The 19,850-nt window shown below is 42.2% G+C and overlaps 1 protein-coding gene across 4 annotated transcripts; it reads left to right on the top strand.

Moving 5' to 3' along the window:
- Positions 1-1,478: 1,478 nt before the first annotated feature.
- brpf3a (bromodomain and PHD finger containing, 3a) lies at positions 1,479-19,051 on the top strand. Of its 4 annotated transcripts, none has more exons than XM_061688579.1 (13): positions 1,479-1,817; positions 3,313-4,808; positions 5,910-6,066; positions 6,848-6,979; positions 7,057-7,185; positions 8,245-8,557; positions 10,087-10,371; positions 11,030-11,512; positions 14,086-14,140; positions 14,240-14,328; positions 15,304-15,401; positions 15,490-15,644; positions 16,593-19,051. In XM_061688579.1, exons 2-13 carry the CDS (start codon positions 3,331-3,333, stop codon positions 16,777-16,779), a joined length of 3,561 nt encoding a protein of 1,186 aa, XP_061544563.1. In that variant the 5' UTR covers positions 1,479-1,817; positions 3,313-3,330; the 3' UTR covers positions 16,780-19,051. The 4 variants fall into 4 exon arrangements, with proteins under 4 accessions (XP_061544563.1, XP_061544562.1, XP_061544560.1 ...); XM_061688578.1 differs by having other exon boundaries at positions 10,997-11,512; XM_061688576.1 differs by having other exon boundaries at positions 10,976-11,512.
- The last annotated feature ends 799 nt before the right edge of the window (positions 19,052-19,850 follow it).

Raw genomic sequence — 19,850 nt, 5'->3', positions numbered from 1 at the left:
AGTCTGCTGTAGCATACTGATAACACAATTAAAAACACCATAGACAGGCTAACATAACTAGCATTGACGCAGTTGTTATAACCCTTTATACAACGGATGTTTGAACACAAACAGTGCAGCAACACGTGGGTGGACAAAATAACAATACTCACAAGCATATACAGTATTCTTTATTTTCTGTGAAAAACAATTAGCGCTATATTAAGAGTGTTTTGAGTTATGAGCATGGTCACAGAACAAATTAAACGTTTAAGTCAAGGCACCGCTGTAGTAGTAATCCATCACCAAGTGTGTTAAATGGCTAATAGAACAGTTGAAATTAGTATTTTGATGGATTGCGAAGCAGTGTCAAACACACCAGCATTTGAATTTATTTTGAAGTGTATTGGGACCATAGTATGGCCTGTATTTAGGGTTTAATCTATTAATATAGGCTTTTAGTATTATTAATATTAAAGGGGAGACTCCATTGTACAGCAAAATGCTGCGAATGAGATATGGGCGCTGCTGTGACTGCCGCCGCTTGACTTGAGATGGTACGGCCCCAGACCGCTGGTTGTTTTGTGAATTAACGGGCAATATTTTTGCAATCACCCTGTTTGTTGTTGTTTTGTTGGGCGGTGAATGTTGGTGCTGCCAAACGTAGTGTCTCCAATGGTATGACTGCGAGGAGCGACACAACGGGCCAAGGAGCTTCGCCCCCCGATGTGGTGCAAGATGCGTCCCGGTGGAGATGTGGAGAGGAATGAGAATCGGCGCAAAAAAGTAAAGACAACTTGATGGGAATTTTTTAAACCAATCGTTCAGTATGCGTGTTGCTCACCGACGGACAAACTATCGAATTGCTTTCAAACTCAGAATGTAGCGATTGAGTGACGTCATGTACGCTGTGATCGCTACATCTATGATCCCAGTGCCTCATAGTGGTCAAAGGAGCTTCTCTCATCACTCTCATCTACCAATATTAAGGGTTAGGTGAGGGGCGCTATTGTGTATTTGATTGGAGAAGAAGATATTGTCTGGTTATCATTATTATTATGTGTTTTATATGTTCTAAGTAGAGTTTGTGCAAATCACATTGCACAGTTTATTGTATGTCTTTATTAGTATTAGCTTTTTTTTTTGCCTTGTTTTAGTCTGTCTCCAGCCACTGCATTGCGATAAGAGAGTTTGTTCTCAATTGCCTGACATGGATAAATAAACGTTAAACAAAATACATAAATGCCTAATTTGGATATTACAAACCCCCTCAAATAACTAGGGTTCACTGTACTGTATACATGATGAGGACAAGACCAAACCCACACGCTGTTTTTTTCTCTCATTGGCTTTTCACGTTATTGCCGGACCGACGAGTGCGCTGAACTCGCTTTGCCAAACCGACCAATCATACCAAGGTGCGCGTTGCCCGCGAAGTAAAGCTGCGGTCTTTGATTGGCTAACTGCGTTTTTTCCTCCAAAAATGGGCGTATTTTTCGAGCCAGTTTGACCGAATATTTAGCCATATCAAATGTACATTAATTTGATATCTTTGCGGTTACGCGACCGTATGACTATGGGCCGGGACCTCTGGGAAGGTTTCGGTCACAGCCATGTGAACGGCCGGGTCTGAGTGCTTAGTGGTAACCACAACGGTTGCAGCGAAGATGACGCCGCGTCGCTCCCGAAATGACCGGCTATCTAGGCTAAGAGCTAGCATGTCGGCCGCCGCCGCGGTGGCTCAAGCCTGAGCTGACATTTAGCGAGGTGCTTTTTTTTTTTCCTTCCCCACCCTCCCTCCTGTTTGTCACTTGCACCGCCGAGGACCACTTTTCACGGTAAGTCAGGCAGACATGTTCGGCGTATAGAGTCTTATTCGAGAAATTGTTATTTTGTTGTACGAGTCGTGTGTATGTGTGTATGTAGTCCCCTGTCCGACTGAGAAACGCTATCGTAGATATAGTTGCGTTTTTTGTTTTTTTTTATATATTTGCTGTGTATGAACGTTCTAAAAGGTGAATACAGCCATGTCGTGTCGTCTAATGTATACGTACATTTGAATGCCGCACGTCAGCACGGTGCATAATGTGATTTTTTTTCTTTTCTTTGCTGCTATTGGCATAATGTAATTGTGTCGCTGTGCTGTTGTGAGCTCAAAATGGCTGACAGACGTTCAGCTACTCTGGTTGGTATTTAGCGCCCCTCAACCGAACTATACATAACATAAGGGGTTAAAAAAAACGCATTCTACGGAATTTGATTGGACGGAGAGAAACATGACAGCTGAACTGGCTACCAATTGGACCAGTTGGGACAGAGACGGGGCGTGACCTTACAGGCAGTGAACTCACACCGGCCAAAACATTAGGTACACCTGTTCAGCCCAACAAGCGCCAAATACAATTTGTATAAACAATTGTACCTTTGTAAAGACCCTAAAATCATTTTAAATTCAACTAACCTATCAGGCGAGTACAATTGTATTATTTTTTTAACTACCTATGATGATGCAGTGCAGTTCTGCCATAGTAATAAACATATTGTTAAATAGCACCTTCCAAAGATCCATCAATATTTGCATTATAGTTGACCAAGTGTAGGTACTAAAGGGGACATGGTGCATTTTCCCAGCTAAGCAAATTGTTGGTTGAACCTGCAGTTCAAAGATGCAGTCAAGCAACATTTATTTTTATCATATCACCCCCCATGAAAATGAGTTCAGCAGGTGTTAAAGAAGACATTTTTTATTTTATTTTTTACATTTTAAAACGGTTCCCAGGTTTTTTAACATAATCAAAAACCCCAACGATCACAAATTACAGTACACTTTACACACCCTCTATCTTGTGAAAAGTAACCTGTTTTGAGGGTCTTCCTGCCTCAAGTGAGCGAGCCAGCTCTCATTCTGGCCCACATACTGCTGAGCTAATAGAGAGTATGGATTTTGTTAATGTGACGACTGGGTATGAAGCTAGGGGATTGAACCTGCGGTGGGAGACCCCAAAGTGTAGTGGAAAAAAGTGATGGCCTGTAAAGACAATAAAAACATTCTCACTTATGGAGGCATAACTTCATGCACTACCCCGTGTGTATGTGGTGCATGGCCACATCACCAAAAAGACTAATCCAAAAGGCAGATAAAAGATTGATTTTGTTGTTTGATTACACACGATAGGTAGGCAGGGACTCCAGAGACCCAAGATTATTTGTAAACAAGACATTAAAGTCATTTTTCTATCATATGTCCCCTTTAATATTGCTAGAATGTTGTTACTTTCTCACAACTATTAGGCACTGCATTAATTTATCTTCCTTTGTGTGTGTGCAAGCTAGCTCCTCTCAGCACCCCCCATGCAGAAGGCGAGGGGGTGGGAATGTAAGAAAGCTGTAAGTGGACTTAACATGGGTCGCGGCCGAGGCAGAGGGCGAGGCAGGGGCAGGGGCTCGGCGGGGCAGTTGCGCTCGCCCTCGCCCTACAGACTGCAGCTCTCTCCCTCCAGGGAGACGCTGACATACGCCCAGGCGCAGAAGATCGTGGAGGTGGACCTGGACGGCAGGTTGCATCGGATCAATATCACGGATCCCCTGCCGGTGATCACAGAGGATGAGATGATGGCCCAGGACATCGCGGAGTGCAACAGCAACAAGGAGAACAGCGTGCAGACTCAGAGAAGGAAGCCCTCCAACACCAAAGGGAGAAAGAACGTCAAAAATGTGTCTCAGCAGAACAAACGATCAGGCTCCCAACAGCAAACGGCATCGACCAATTCCCTCCAGCTCCATAGTCCGCTCCCGGAGCCCACCTTTCGCACGCTGGGCTCCGTTTGCCCTCCGGACGGCTCTCCCCTGCCCACCACCTACTACCGCTTCATTGAGAAGTCCGGCGAGGAGCTGGACAGAGTGGCCGAGTACGACATGGATGAGGAAGACCTAGCCTGGCTGGAGATGGTGAACCAGAAGAGGGTGTCCGACGGCCACGCGTCTGTGTCCGCCGACACCTTTGAGCTGCTGATCGACCGCCTGGAGAGGGAGTCCATCTTGGAGTCCCGCAGCCAGGCGCTGTCCCAGTGCGCCGTGGACGAAGACGCCTTCTGCTGTGTGTGCCTGGACGACGAGTGTCTGAACAGCAACGTCATCCTCTTTTGCGACATCTGCAACCTGGCCGTGCACCAGGAGTGCTATGGCGTGCCGTACGTACCAGAGGGTCAGTGGCTTTGCCGCTGCTGCCTGCAGTCGCCTTCCCGACCCGTAGATTGCGTGTTGTGTCCCAACCAAGGAGGGGCCTTCAAGCAGACCAGCGACGGGCGCTGGGCTCACGTGGTGTGCGCCATATGGATCCCAGAGGTGTGCTTTGCCAACACCGTGTTCCTTGAGCCCGTGGAGGGGGTGAAGAACATTCCCCCCGCCCGCTGGAAGCTCACCTGCTACCTGTGCAAGCAGAAGGGCCGGGGCGCGTCCATCCAGTGCCACAAAGCCAACTGCTATCGCGCCTTTCACGTCACCTGCGCCCAGAAAGCCGGACTCTACATGAAGATAGACCCCGTCCGGGAGACGGGCATCAATGGAACTACCTTCTCTGTGAAGAAGACCGCCTTCTGTGAACACCACTCCCCGGTGGGGTCCAGGCGGGACGGGCCCGGAGACGAGTCGGTGGAAGGCAGACTGGTGGGGGGCAGGGGAAACAGGGGCCAGCGGTCGTACACTCAGAGCTCCCCTACCCCACCGGCGAAGAAGGCATCCAAAGGCCAAAAGAAGAAGAAAGGGCCTGGTGGGTCCACACGTCGATCGAATGTGCCTGTGCTGCTTGTGCCTCAAATTCCCTCTCACAGGTGAGACCATCACCATACATCCATTTTCACAACTGAAGGGAAACAAATTATGCCACTCTCTCACAATTTTGAACAGTTCCCACGTCTTCATAAAAGGTGTGTAACATTCTTCCATTAAACTACACAATGGATAAAGAATTACAGAACACGTAATATGCACTTGGTTTGGTGGGGAGGACGGTTCTGTCTCATGCAAATGAAAAGTAGAGCATTCATTACCATGATAACCGTGGCAGAGCTAGGGTTTTGCAACAAGCAAGCATCTTCCCAGTATTGCTAACTTAGCATCTTTGTTACTATATTTAGCGAATTCCCCACCTCTTTAGCGACTATTTAAAAAATAAATAAATAAAAAGTGACTAGCAACAAATTTAGTGACTTTTTGTGGTGTTATTGGAGACTCCAAGACTATGTTGTGGCACCAAATATCCGCCAACATAAAGCGAGCACATTTAAAGATTCAATTGCATTTTCACTGATGGAGGTAGAGCTTCATTACCAAGCTGCCGAATTCCACTTTGTCATTAAATTTGCGGATCTGTGCAATGCCACACAGAAATAGACAGCACCCCCCCCCACATTTTCAAATTAATCAACATTCATACTGGTAACAGTGGTAACTACCACTAATCTGAGCTAAACTTAAACTCTGCTTACCTTTTGGCCTTTGGCATGATGAGTGCTTCAGTGTAGTCCAGGCACTCCAGAGGTGGGGTACAGATTACTCATCAATCCCAGGACCGACAGGTTGGAGACAGACAACTAAATTTGTGTTTTGTGGAAGGAAGCACGCAAAGTGTATGTTTGTAGTTTAAAACAAACTCTTTAATGGCCTAATGTGTGGAAGATGGTGTCTTTGATGTGAGGTGACTATGGTTACTGCCCTTTTTTTAATTGAATTTCTACTTCAGGACCCCAATAGGTGAATTAATTGAATAAATAAAATACATCATACATACATAATAAATACAATTAATGAAAACGATCCTGACAGAAAAACGGTTACATCTATTTGACAGAGGTGTTTAATTTTACATTTAGGTGGATGATGCCTCTATTTGAGGAAATCTATGCCTGGGAATTATTGTATCTTCTCTGCAGGCTGAACAAGATCTGCACAGGAGTGGAAGTCCAGCGGAAGAATCAGTTCATGCAGAGGCTTCACAATTACTGGCTACTCAAGCGACAGTCACGGAACGGGATGCCTTTAATACGTCGACTTCACTCCCACATGCAGGCCCACCGGACTGCCGAACAGGTGAGGAAAGAATGTGGAGTAATTGAGACCTGTGATTCCCAACCACTGGTGCCATGAGAAATCCTCAGGTGTTCCATGGGAACATTAACCAGTTACACCTACTGTAATTGGTCCGAAAATTATTTACTACAAATGTTGCCATTCATACAACAGAATAGCAACTTTTTGTTCAACAGGCCCGGATTTCACAGTCAATTTGCAAGGAAATTAAGATGTAATTAAAATGTCAGTATATACAGTGTTCCCCTGCATAATCGCAATTTGCGGATTTATTTTGAAACCTATCCTTGATTATTCGTTAAACTCACCTATTTGCGGTTTTGTGCTCAGTATTACTGTGGCATCGACTTGTTGCTTCTTGGTGCTAAGGGACTATATTGATATGTGTTGAGAAGCTTCATTTAGACAAAAGTAGTTTTTTGCCATCATCTTGTGGCATCCTGGTGCTAAGGAACTATGTTGAAGTGCGTTGAGGAGCTTCATTGAGACAAAAGTAGTGCTTTGCAGCCATCTTGTGGCATCTAGAGGCTATTATGAGTTTTAGGAGGCGGTGTCAATTTCTCAGGGATTTTTTTTTTTTTTTTTTTTTTTAATCACAGCAGGGCTCGACCCCTATCACCATGAATGTTGGGAGAACAGTATACTTTTTGTGACATTTGCTTGGTGGTGAACCGTGAGGCTGCATATCATTCTAATATGTGCTTTGGGTCAACAAATGTTGGGAAAATCTAATGTAGGAGACGGACGGGTGTATAAAATTTGCGTGTTCTTCTGTGTTCAGAAAGAGCCGGATGAGAAGCTGTGTGCTGCCCGAGAGGAGCTGCGTTACTGGCAGAAGTTGAGGCAAGACCTGGAAAGAGCCAGACTTCTGGTGGAACTCATTCGCAAGAGAGAGCGGCTAAAGAGGGAACAAGTAGGTCATGGTTGTGATTTTTGGGGAGGAGTTCTCACCAATGCCTGAGCATTCAAACCCTGGAATTTTCTTTGCAGATGAAAATTCAGCAGGCTGCCACAGAGCTGAAGCTGACGCCGGCGCTGGTGCTCCTGCGGACCACCTTGGAGCAGCTGCAGGAGAAGGACACAGCCAAAATCTTCTCTCAGCCTGTCAATCTAGCAGAGGTTGGTGAACGTGGGGAATCGTTTAAAAAGCACGTTATGGAAAAATGACCATTTAGCTGTATTTTTATCTAGAATGCTTGTCCTTATTTAGTCATTAGGGTTGCAGATTTGGGGCGAAAGGCAGAGTACATACTGGACTAGTCGTCAGTCTCTCATAGACCACATAGACAAATAAGTATTTGCTCTCACATTCACACCTCTAGATGTGGGAGGAAGCCAGAGTGCCCTCCAAAAAAACGCACAAACCCCGGATTTCTGGGCTGTGAGACAAGTGTACTAAACACTATTTCACTGCGCTGCCTGTAATGTAATGCCGCCATCACACAGAGTACTTTGTTTTTCTCTTAAGCATAAGCTAGACAGAGCCATATCACGTCAGAGCCAAAAGCTAAGCAGAGCTGCAAAACACATTAAAAGACACTTAACGTTCCATGGTTGTAGCGAGCATAGCCAGAAAACATGCATGAACGTAGTCTGCCAACAAAACGGAGCACAGAGTTCATCCCAGGATTCGTTTTTAGCAGTCATGGTAGTAACAGCGTACTAGGCACTCCCCGCAGTAGAGGGGTCCAGAGGGAGCGGTGGCCAAAAGTGCCTGCTATGAACAGGGCTGTTTAGAGGGTGAAGTCACACATTTTATGAAGACTAAGGATAGGAATTAAAATTGAAAACTGGTTATTTTTGAGAATCTGTTCCGAGAAATCGTTTATTGCTTGTCTGACGATTCCACGTATCGATTCCATCCATTAATGGGGGGGACCAGTGCTTTGAAATGGGCTTGGCTGCTGGTGAGGTCCCTTAAACTGGATATGCTGTAGTTTCTGTCCAAAGTTTTAAGATATTAAACAAAACTAACCCATTTGTATTATTTACGGTAATTCCCTTACCAAATGAAAATCTCAGAATCAATAAGGAATCTGATCGATAATGGAATCGAAATCACAAAATTCTCATCAATTCCAATCCCAAATGAAGACATGGGAAATTTCTTCTATGTCTGTTTTAAAGCTTTGCTAATGATTGGACGCGGCTCACGTTGTCATTCGAATCATTCACGAGGTCCCAGACTACATGGAGTTCGTATCCCAGCCCATGGACCTGTCCACCATGCGAGCCAAGCTGGAGGGACACGCCTACTGCTCCGTCGCTGACCTGGAGGAGGACTTTGAGCTCATGATCTCCAACTGCCTGAAGTACAACTCCAAGGACACCATGTTCCACAAAACGGCCTTGCAGCTGCGTGAGGTGGGCGGGGCCGTCCTGCGCCATGCCCACAGGCAGTCGCAGAGCATCGGCCTGGACCCGTGCACCGGCATGCACATGCCCGAGTCTCCCAATAAGCATGGCTTCCAGCAGTGCACCTGGGACGACGGTGAGTCACCATTTAAGCATCACGGTCACATTTAGACTGGATTTACACTGTAGGTACAAATGCTCAATTCCCATTCAATGCCTATATCCAGTTTTATTGACTGTCTATTGTACTATGTAAGTACTATGTACAATTTAAGTGACTCTTATCTGGTACGGCTATGTTTACACGGGTGAAACACATGAAAGAACGCTCCTGCTCAGTTGTCCAAATTGCTAAATAACTCCACAAACGTTGGCCCGGGCTGACTCTTCCCATTTATTGAAAATGAGGGTAACCTGGGACATTATTCCACAATTATTTCATTTATTTCATGATGGACACACAGAATGTAGCATATTTGGACCATAATTAATTAATTGTCTGCTTTCACTGTAGTTCAGATTTACAGCAGGTGTTTTTGAAAGTGTTCTTTTGTACTGTTTGGCCAGACGCGGTGTATGTGCCTCAGCAATCGGTGTACAGCACAGTGGTGCCTTGAGATACAAGTTTAATTTGTTTTGTGACCACACTCGTAACTGAATTCAACACAATATCTAAAATCATCTTTCCCCATTGAAATGAATGGAAATTACATTAATCCGCTCCAGGCTCCCCCCCGCCCTAAAAAAAATGTTTTTTTAATGTTTTTAAATATCTAGCACACTATGAAATTGTACTTGATAAAAACATACAGTAATTACATAATTAGGCTATAAGGAACTACACAGTTTTTACCACATTTTTGGCTTTTGTGCTGCTCTTTCTGGTATGTGAGGCTTGGCCACCGGGGGGCAGTATAATACGGGCAGAGACGTGGAAAAGAGTTTCAGAACTGACCTAGTACGTGGCATTATTACTTTGTCATTTTTACCAACGTATGAAGAATATATGCCTGTATTGTTATATTGTCTGTCTACATGTTTTGCTCCAGCATGTGTTCAGGTAACGTTTGCTTCAATGATCATAACACACTCATCACCAATGCTAATTGTTAGCCTGTCTATGGTGTTTTGCATTATTTGTTAACATTAAGCTAAATGGCCTTTGTTCCGGTAAAGCTATGTGGCCGTTTTAAATAAAACAAAGAATTACACATTTTGTGTTTAGTTTGACAGTAAACTTTAACAGGGTGGAGCAATAGACAGCTTGCCAAGTCAAATGAGTCGAGTTCACTACCACCATATAGTGCTTGTATCTTAACTATTTGCTCACAAGTCAAAGCAAAAAAAAATTGTCTGAACGACAGCCCGGATCTTGGAAAACGTGTAAGTCAGGTCATTTCGTATCGCAAGGCACCACTGTATTTTCCTTGACTTCAAATAAGTTTGTTGTGTGTGTTATCATATGATGCCACAATTGTAAACTTATGCTTTTACAGTCATAACGGCCCTCTGAGGGAAAACCATAATGCAATGTGGCTGGTTAAAGAACTACCGGAGACAAATTCCTTGTGTGTTTTGGACATACTTGGCAAATAAAGATGATTCTGATTCTGATTCTGATTCTGAGTTTAACACACTCACGCTTTTATTTTCCTTCGCAACCAGTCGACTCCCTCTTGAACCCCGACAACAGGCTTCATCTGAGCACGGACGAGCAGCTCAAGGCCTTGCTGGACAAACTGGACGTGGTGACGTCCATGCGGACCAGCGGCGGACGAACCAAACGCATTCGCCTACTGCGGCGAGAAATCAACACTCTGAGGCAGAAGGTGAACCAGCAGCAGCAAAACACTCAGACACTTAATGCCAAGGATGAAGAAGAGGAGGAAGAGATGAAGGAAAAGAAGAAGGCAAAAAGGAAGATTGTAGATAATGGAGTTGTGTCATCAGGTAATATAAAAACTTCTTTTGCATAGAGGTCCTACAAAATAGGCGCATAAATGCCATAGCAGATGATCTAGTATTTATCCAGTAGTAAAGTCATAACTACTGTAATGTATGGAAAAACATTTGGAGGCCATAAACATAAAACAATGAAAAATGGTGAGTATGGGGGTCATTGTCATTTTCTGCAAATCTCGTCACGTTGGTAACCTAATTAGCGTTATCGGTGACAAAACTAAAAGTTATTAGTATTAGTGTGATCATTTTCTTTCATCTGAAAAAGCATGTCTTGTATCATTCAATTATTATTATTTTTTTAAATACAAAAATTTTAATTCAGATTTACTATATAAAATTTTTAAAGGTGAAATTTATTGGAGGAATTAATAAAAAGTGGAACTTGTTACATTATTTTAAATTTGTAAAAATAGTGTAATTTTTTAACATTTTCTCATAACCTTTTGATCCGAACTGTGTTTAATTTCATTATTATAATATGCGACAGGCTGATAATAAAAAGTGTAATGGGTCGCAATTAGCCCCTCGGCTGTACTGAAGACACCCCATTTCTTGTTGATCATTACAGTGATGCATGTTTTTCCTCATACAGATGACTCTCCTCCTGTGTTAGAACTTACATGTCCGGTGTCATCGCCGCTGCCAGGCGACGCTCCGCTGGAACCGCCCGTCCTGGGCATCGTAACGGGAGGGCGACGATCGCCTGGGCGCTACTACAAGCGCCAGAGATCATCACGAAGTGGCAGCAAAAGCCATGGCGAGGATGAAGCCGAATTGGGTGAGACGCCTTCTTCCCGACCGGAGGTCGTGCACGAGGGCACGCCGCTGGGAACGCCACCGGGAACGCCGCCCGCCCTGCCCGCGGTAGGCGTCGGCCGTCGCACGTCCATCCTGTTCAAGAAGGCCAAAAATGGAGTGAGAGCCGGCAAAAAGAAATCTCCACCGCAGCACAACGGCAAAGCGGTAGAGGATCCGATCGATGGCTTGGACGGCGACTCCGCCACCCTGCATTCACCCCACGCCAACGTCACCATCTTACCACCCACTCCTCCCTCGCCCTCCTCGCGCCACCTGAGGCCTCGAGGCCACAGCTCAGACAGCGAGGCGGACAAACACTCTAGTGAGGGAGGTGAGCATCTACTTGTTTGTGTCTTGTGGATTCCTGAGATGGGGAAACGTTGCATAGTCAGGGCCATGAGTATGCAGGAAGGCCCAGCATATTATTTTTTTTATTCATCCCCCTAAGCAATTGTAATTTAGCAACATTTGGTAGTTTATTGTGAGTAGAGCCACAAAAAAGTCTCAAGAAGCCATACCCAAAAAGACAGAAAGTTAGCTATTTTAGAGTCGTTTTCCAGGGGTGTTTCAAAGATAACGCGTCCTAAAGATTTTGTCCAATTACTGCCAAATTTGAAGCATGTTTTATACTATACATATGGATGACACTGAATGGCAAATAATTCACGTTGTCATCACTGTGCGGGTGAAGCATGAACAGACAGTTTAACTTAGCAACATGAAATTTTGTAGACATGTCTATCTTGAGTAGATGCACAAAAAAAAGTCTTAAGAACCCATGTACGAAAAGATGGGAAGATTGTTATTTTAGGGTCATTTCAAGGAGCCTTTTGAAGACAAATTAATCTTCGAGATTTTGTCTAATTAATACCCAATTTGAATTACATAGACTAGATGTATTGATACCAAAAAAAAAAAGCTAACATTGTGTGTGGTGAAGCCTGGGGGTGAAGTTTGGCTTGTGAGCTCCCAACCCTCCTAAATGTTTTGAAGTTTTGGATGACTCAGCGCCACAAGGTCAAAGCTTGAGCAAATGTTGTTTGACAAGTCCTGCACTTAAGAGATTCATAGGTGCCCTCCACTGACATTTACTTTTTACATTTACATAATGCTTCCATCCTCTTAATACTCAATTTCCTACAAACGAGTCCTTCCTCGAACACAGGGGTGTCAAGCTCATTTTAGTTTGCGGGCCACATTCACCCCAATTTGATCTCAAATGGGCCAGACCAGTATATCTGTGACCTAATAAGCTATAAATAATGACAATTCCTTTTTTGGGTAAAAATATTTACAACCACATTTGGGGAAATAGTCACATTGATTATTATCTTGTTTCAAATCATATGAGCAAATTTAAATGTCATAAGAAAAATAAGCACAATTACAATATTATGAATCAGTGTTTTCATTTACAGTCATTTTAAATTTGCATACAGTACATTTCCACATCCATCTGGAAATCTTGAAAACCTCACTTGACTCGTCACACCATACAAATGAAAGTGGCAACTTATCAGAATGAAACTGCAGTTATCTCCCTGCCTTGTAAATGTATACATAAAAATTAATGAGTTGGAGCAAAACAAATAAAAGGGTTGCACCAAACCAACCTCTTTTTGAACTAAAGCTGTTTACTGACAATTTGCAATATTCCGCCTCTTAAAATATTTGTACAGGTTTTCATTTTTCACAGAACTGTTTATCAGTGCAAAGGTGGCACAGCATTTGATATGGAATAGGCTTACTTTGCTTCTCAAATATGGACTCTTTTATCCTTTTGTGAACAGACGATGCAAGACGTCCTTGGTAGTTTGCAGGGTAAATTTACAGTGTTCACATCAGGCAGCTTGACAGAGTGAAACTCAAAAAATGAAGGCAAAATAAATGTATTAGCTATGTCTATTAAGGACATACATGTTCACAGTAAGTGCAAAAAAGAAAGTTGAATTAGCTGCTAATATAATTGTTACCCAGAGGTTGCCATAAAAAGCTGAGGGGGGAAAAAAAAGAAAATTAATCTATAGGAGGTGAGCATTAGTCTGCAGTGCACAAACATTTAGCAAGCCCTCTGCAACTATTCACATGCATCAAATTATCTTGTAGCCCATGTCAAACGAAAGAACTGACTTTTCAGCTTTTCTGTCAGGGCTCGCCGCCAGAGCGAGTCACTTGCATGATTTGTTTGGCTGACGTAAACCCAACCATTTTTTTATTCGGCTTTAATAAACATGTCCCAATTAACTTTGTAAACTTGTTTTTAACTGCACATGTGCACATTTGCAAATTAAATTACTTTACAAACCATACATATGATATTATATACATTTTAACATTGCTTCTGCAGGAGCTACACAGGTCGCTTACTGCATATTGGAGTACCCGTGGTTCCCCCCCCCCCAGCTTCTTGCATGTCACATCACTTCAGGTTCTAAGGTGCTTGTGTCAAAATAAAAGCATGAGTTTCAAAATAATAGTCGATATGTATAAATGAACTAAAACTTGCCTTGACCCGCAGAACAATGCCAGCTGGCCCCTGATGGGCCGATTCTGGCCTGCGCGCTCTTAAATTTGATACTCCTGTTCTAGCGCGCCTTGCCCCCAAAATCCCGCCTGGAAAGTTATAAACTGAGCCCCTAACACCAGTTTCACCAATCAATACAAAATTGGGTGGACATGTATATCATAAGGTGCACAAAAAAGTCTCAAGAACCTGTGCTGGCAAACGAACATAAAGTTGACGGTTATGGTTTGAAGCAGTTATTTTGGGTGAATTCCAAGGCTAGGACTCCTACTTGGGAAGTCTATGTGATCTAATGTGGGTAGAGGATGGTGTCAAATTTTGATGATCATTTTGAGGAGTTGCCAAATTTCTTTTTTTTTTTTTTTTTTTTTTTTGTTCAGACCCGACAAATGAAAAACACGCCTCAGAGGAACACAACGATGACCACAAAGTCAAGTGAGTGGCACGCATTGACCTTCTGCCAGTGGACTTTGACATGGAATTAATTATATTATTATTATTATTAATTATCTCTCCCTCTTTCCCTCCCTCCAGCTGCACAGTGTCCCCTCCCAAACGCAGCAGAGGGAAACCCGCTCTGGCCAAGGATCTCATCAACGACAATGGAGACATCTCGGAAACAGGTTTGTATTGTCGGAGGACATATAGTACATTACAGCCTTAGGCCACATACACATCAATATTACAATGTGTTTTTTCATGCCTTTACTACTTGCAACTTTCCAAAATTCTGGTTTTAGTGTATTGGGGGGGATTTTTATCTTTGTGAGCGGATGTAATACCATTAGTTTTGTTTTTAAAAAGCCGATATTGCTTGAGTTACCACTGTACTGTAAATTATTTAACAAAGTTTGAAGTTCATTTGAACATTCTTAACAGTCGGAAGTATTAAAGGGAAGTAAACTATAATAAAAGTAAAGTAAAACTATTCACCACTTTGAAGACATCTTGACGGACGTAACTGAGGAAAAACATTTCCCTGGTGTCTTAATAAAAGGTCTTGGACATTCTTTCGTCCAAGTGCACGGCAGCTACTTGTCACACACTGAAATCACAGTTTTTTTTTCTGTCGCGCAAAATTAGAGTAAAGCTGTTATTACCAAAACTAGGGAGTTGTGATGAAGCGAGTGGTTCCTCAATATTGCCAACTTTGCGAAAATTCTGGCCAAACTTTCTGACCACTCTAGCGTACATTTTCCCCAAAACAAAACTAGCAACAAATCGCGCAACTTTTTATGGCATTTTTAAAGTTAAATAAAAATGGTACCTGAATAAAAGTTTGACAACAAACAGTTCTAAAAGCTTACATGCAAATGGATTGTACTTAAAAGTTAACATTCTGCAGTTTGACGATTTAATTCAGTGATTCCTGTGCACGCCACTAGATGGAGCCTGCATACACACTTTGAGACTCACTGATCTAGTAAATGATCATTATCCATCCATCCATCCATCCATTTTCTGTACCGCTTATCCTCACTAGGGTCACGGGCGTGCTGGAGCCTATCCAGCTATCTTCGGGCGAGAGGTGGGGTACACCCTGAACTGGTCGTTTCACATCCAAATCAACTGTCTTTGTTGCAATATGTTGTCCACAGGCAAGCCTACGCTTCTTTGTCCCGACAGCTATACAGAGTTGGCCCCTCTAGATTTGGTGTGGGCCAAATGCAGAGGCTATCCATCATACCCAGCTATGGTGAGAAAGAACCAACGACACCTTACAGCCTTGCTTCCGCTGAGACACTGAAAGAGTGATTGTTCATAAATCCCTCTCACTGTGGCAGATCGTTGACCCAGACATGCCCCAGGAAGGACTCCTCCACAACGGCATCCCAATCCCAGTGCCTCCCGTGGAGGTGCTCAAGATGGGCGACTGGAGGCGGATGGAGGCCGGACAAAAGCTCTTCCTGGTACTCTTCTTTGACACAAAAAGGACTTGGTAAGATCCGGAAAGGCATAACGTGACATGCTGGACTCTGACACGTTGCGGTCATTTGGGAGATTTCAAGTGTGTTTTTGCAAAAAAATTTAAACCAACGTTGAAGATTTTGGCCATAAATCCAAAAGCTATGTTTGGCGCAAACACAATACTGCTCATCACCAAATGAACACCACACCGACAGTGAAGCATGGTAGTGGCTGCATTATACTTTGGGGCTGGTTTTCTTTAGCTGGAACTGGGGCCTTAGTCAAGATGGAGGGAATATGAGCAGCTCCAAAGAGCAGTCAGTGTTCGCACAATACTTTCAGGCTTCTCTTAAGAAGTACATTTTAAAGAAATGTCAGGAAAAGCCTACTAGAGCATCTGAAATGTATTTGGGTTAATCAGAAGCACTTTAAATGGTGGCAGTGCCGAATACTATTTAACATGAGTTTGATTGGTTAATTCTGAATACACCCACATTAAAGGTCACATTAATAGTGAAATTTTTTGAAATGATTTATCACCAAAACCTGGCATTTGACCAGGGGTGTGTAGACTTTTTAGATCCACTGTACAGGGTGGGCCAAAAGTAGACTTAGTAATACCGGTTTAGAAATGGTTTGGATGGTTACCTCGACCTCCCAACAACTGATCATGATTAGACAAATATCTTTAACTTGCCAACCCTCTCATTTACAATGCATATTTGGCATCCGTATATTCACCAACAATGAAGAGCTCACACACTAAGCACAGAACATACAATAAGACCATCGACGAAGGCTTGCCCACTGCATTTCCAACCAGAGAAAATTCAAATTCCAAGTCGAGGAGGGGGGGGGGGGTAATCAGTCGAACGAAGGATCGTATCTCAAACAACTTGGAAGGCGAGTCACTCGCTTCTCAAGGCACCACTGTAATTAAAAAGTACATTTTCCATAATATGTCCCCTTCCATTTTCAGGCAGTGGCTCCCTCGGGATAAACTGCTGCCCATGGGAATGGACGACACGGTTGACAAACTACGCCTGATGGAAGGCAAGAAGCCGAGCGTTCGCAAGTCGGTGCACACTGCGTACGACCGTGCCATGATGCACTTGAACTGTATCCGAGGCAACCTCAACTTCACACCCACCTCCAACTTTATATGACTTTTTTTGCGTTGAACCGCAAAGAAAATGGGAAATTCTCCAGGTGCTCTTACGATGAAGGGTAAGTAGTGGGCAGAGTTTGACTCAACCACTTGTCGCTTTGAGTTCAAATCAAATTATTTTTATTTTGACGTTTTGGCCAAAGTAATTCAAGACTTGTAAATAATGAACGCTCAAAAGGGAAACTTGTATTTTGTGAACGTCACTTGACACTCTCGTCACAGCTGGACTTAGAAACACCGTTATAAATAGTAGACACGAGATAACGTTTACTATTACAGTGGAACCTCCAAAAACAATCTGCTGTTATTGACTTCTAAGTTGTTCTAATTTCAAATAATTCTTTTACTATAGGAAATAATGTACCAAACGTGCTAACTGTACAGGTAATCTTTTGAGCACCATTCCTAAGGGATATGAACCACTGTATGCATAATGTAGCTAAATAAGACTAGAATTAAGTAAAATTACTCCCCCTATGAAAAGGCCTGACAGATATAATGGAGAGTGAAGGTTACAGGTATTAGTGGAATAAATACAATTAGACTGATTCAAGTCTGAGATTAAAGTCTACAACTCTGATGAGGGGAAAATATATTCTAGAAAATAAAAATAATATCGTAGAAAAAAACTTGTTTTTAAATAAAACATTTTGGGGGGGGTGTTGGAATCTCAAAGTTTTTTTTGTTTTTGTTTGTTTTTTAAGAAAAGTGTTTTTATAAAAGATGTATTCTTTTTTCCCCAAAAAAAGGCTTAAATATGAAATTCATTGAGGAAAATTCATTTTAAAAAACATGATGTAAAATTGTGAATTTATTCTCCTAAGATTAGCACTTCTTTTTTTCGGGGGAATGACTCCTCAAAACAATATTCTCGCAAGATTGCGAGTTTTTGTCTAAGTACAATTTTCACATTTTTCTAATGCTCCCTATGGGGCCATTGAAGTGCCATAATAAATTTATGAAAGACAATGATTTATTATTAGATAATTAACAGTGTGTTAAATGTTTTGGACTACCTTAATCAGCCTATTTGCCTTTTATTGTAAAATTAATGTATGCAATTGACAAAGACCCTTTAAAGTGAAATTAAATGTCATCTATATTGAAGTGTGCTGTGAAAAACCCTGCCAAATTTGAATGTTTAAAAAAGAAGTATATAAAATGAGGCTTAACATTTTTGAAAAGTCGTTCTCGCTACACTCAACGCTGTGGGCGTGGCCGCTGAATGCACAAAAGCACACCCGGTTCAACTGTCAATCGAATACCACTACGACGACGTGGAAAAATGGACGCTCCTTTGTCTAGCATCTTTCATATGCCTACACATAACTACATATTTGAGCCGCAAAACTATATGCACTTAAAGCCTCCACTGGCTGGATTATATCGCACCGGGTCGTCACAGGGCATTTCCACGCCGTGACTACAAGGAAGGCGCTCTAACTCAGTCTTGGTCCACAATTCAGTACTATATAGTTCTGTCTTTACACGTTTTCAGCATTTATCTTCAAATATATATATTTAGAAACAAATCTCTGAATTCACTTTACAGTATCTTTAATTAATTGTACTGCTCCTACTGAGAAACCAGGATCCGAAGTTCCATATCCAGTTCTATCTTTATCATCACACATTTTATTTGTTTTTTTTGCCATCCCTGGTGCCCCTTTTCTGTGGTGATGTCACTGAAAAGACAAAGAAAAAGCCAATGTTGGAGGTTCTGCTGTATTTTCTTTTTTTGGGGTGGGGGGGGAATAGTACGCAGTATATTGTAGTCCAGCCATGACGTGATATAAAGTACATGGGACTTGTAGTCTGTACTTACGTTTTTTCCATATTGTGAAAGTGTATGTGGAGTACCTGCTAAGTGCATACAAAGACTACTGCAGTCGAGTGACTTTTTAACAGACTTGAAAAGCACAAATTGGCTCCTGTGTGTGTGTGGCACATACGATTATGATTACTAAGCGTAGTAAAAGGTGCATGTTTATAGTTTTGTACATATGTAAATGTTTGTTTATACCAGCTAACGGGAAGTAATTTAAAATGAATGCCATTTTAGAAATGTAATTTATAATAAGAAAGCAAGAAAAAAAACAAGACAGTCGAGATTATTGTAACGAAAAGAGTCAAATAACGGGAAAAGCCTTTTTGTGTGTAAAATGCTTTGTAGCTCTTTGTAATAGTGACGACATGTCAGAAAGTTTTCTTTAAATAAAAAAAAAACAACAACAACAACAAAATCACACAGCACAACACTTGAGCCTTCCTGGGGTTCTCCTTTCTCTGGCAAACCTTGTCTTCAAGAAGCCATATTTTCTCACACAACAATAAAAGCTGTTTGAATCTATTGAATACATAGTTTTTTTTCCATAGAGGCCATAATATCCTGTTTAAACAGGAAATGCGCATCAAAGATGCCATCTGATGCATAGACACATGGAGGCCGTACCCTCACCACTCATCCACATGAAGAAATTCACAGGTTAAGTGGCCTGAGAGTCCAAAGTGGCCATACTACGAAAATAAAAGTCTGAATGACAATAAGAGTTAACATTGAAATATATTAATTAAATCCAGAGTAGTCCATTGTAACTGAAATATATCTTCACTGTCCAAATTAAAGCATGTACAGTACTCCAAATTCCTTTTTTCTTTCATCTGAAACAACACTATCCATCAAAAAGAATTTGTCTCCACCCATCCATTTTCTGTACCGCTTCTCCTCACTCGGGTCGTGGGCGTGCTGGAGCCCTATCCCAGCTATCTTCGGGCGAGAGGCGGGATACACCTTGAACTGGTCGCCAGCCGATCACAGGGCACATATGTATATACTTACGTACGTATATATATATATATATATATATATATATATATATATATATATATATACTATATATATACTACTATATATATATATATACATATATATATATATATACACATATATATATATACACATCTACATATATACACACATATATACACACACACACACACGTATATGCACGATTGCTGACGACCACCATGTATCCCCCATAAAAGTTGCTCAACAAAACAATCATGTTC

Source organism: Phycodurus eques, chromosome 10 (assembly GCF_024500275.1).
Source record: "Phycodurus eques isolate BA_2022a chromosome 10, UOR_Pequ_1.1, whole genome shotgun sequence".
Taxonomy (NCBI): domain Eukaryota; kingdom Metazoa; phylum Chordata; class Actinopteri; order Syngnathiformes; family Syngnathidae; genus Phycodurus; species Phycodurus eques.
Note: the sequence above shows the minus strand (reverse complement) of the source record. Positions and strands in the feature narration are given on the sequence as shown.

Excerpts from the sequence above, each read along its gene's own strand:
- brpf3a (XM_061688576.1), top strand. The coding sequence starts at position 3,331 with ATGCAGAAGGCGAGGGGGTGGGAATGTAAGAAAGCTGTAAGTGGACTT. Across the intron at positions 6,980-7,056 it reads AGCGGCTAAAGAGGGAACAA|ATGAAAATTCAGCAGGCTGC; the intron begins GTAGGTCATGGT and ends TTTTCTTTGCAG. Across the intron at positions 15,402-15,489 it reads ATCCATCATACCCAGCTATG|ATCGTTGACCCAGACATGCC; the intron begins GTGAGAAAGAAC and ends TCACTGTGGCAG.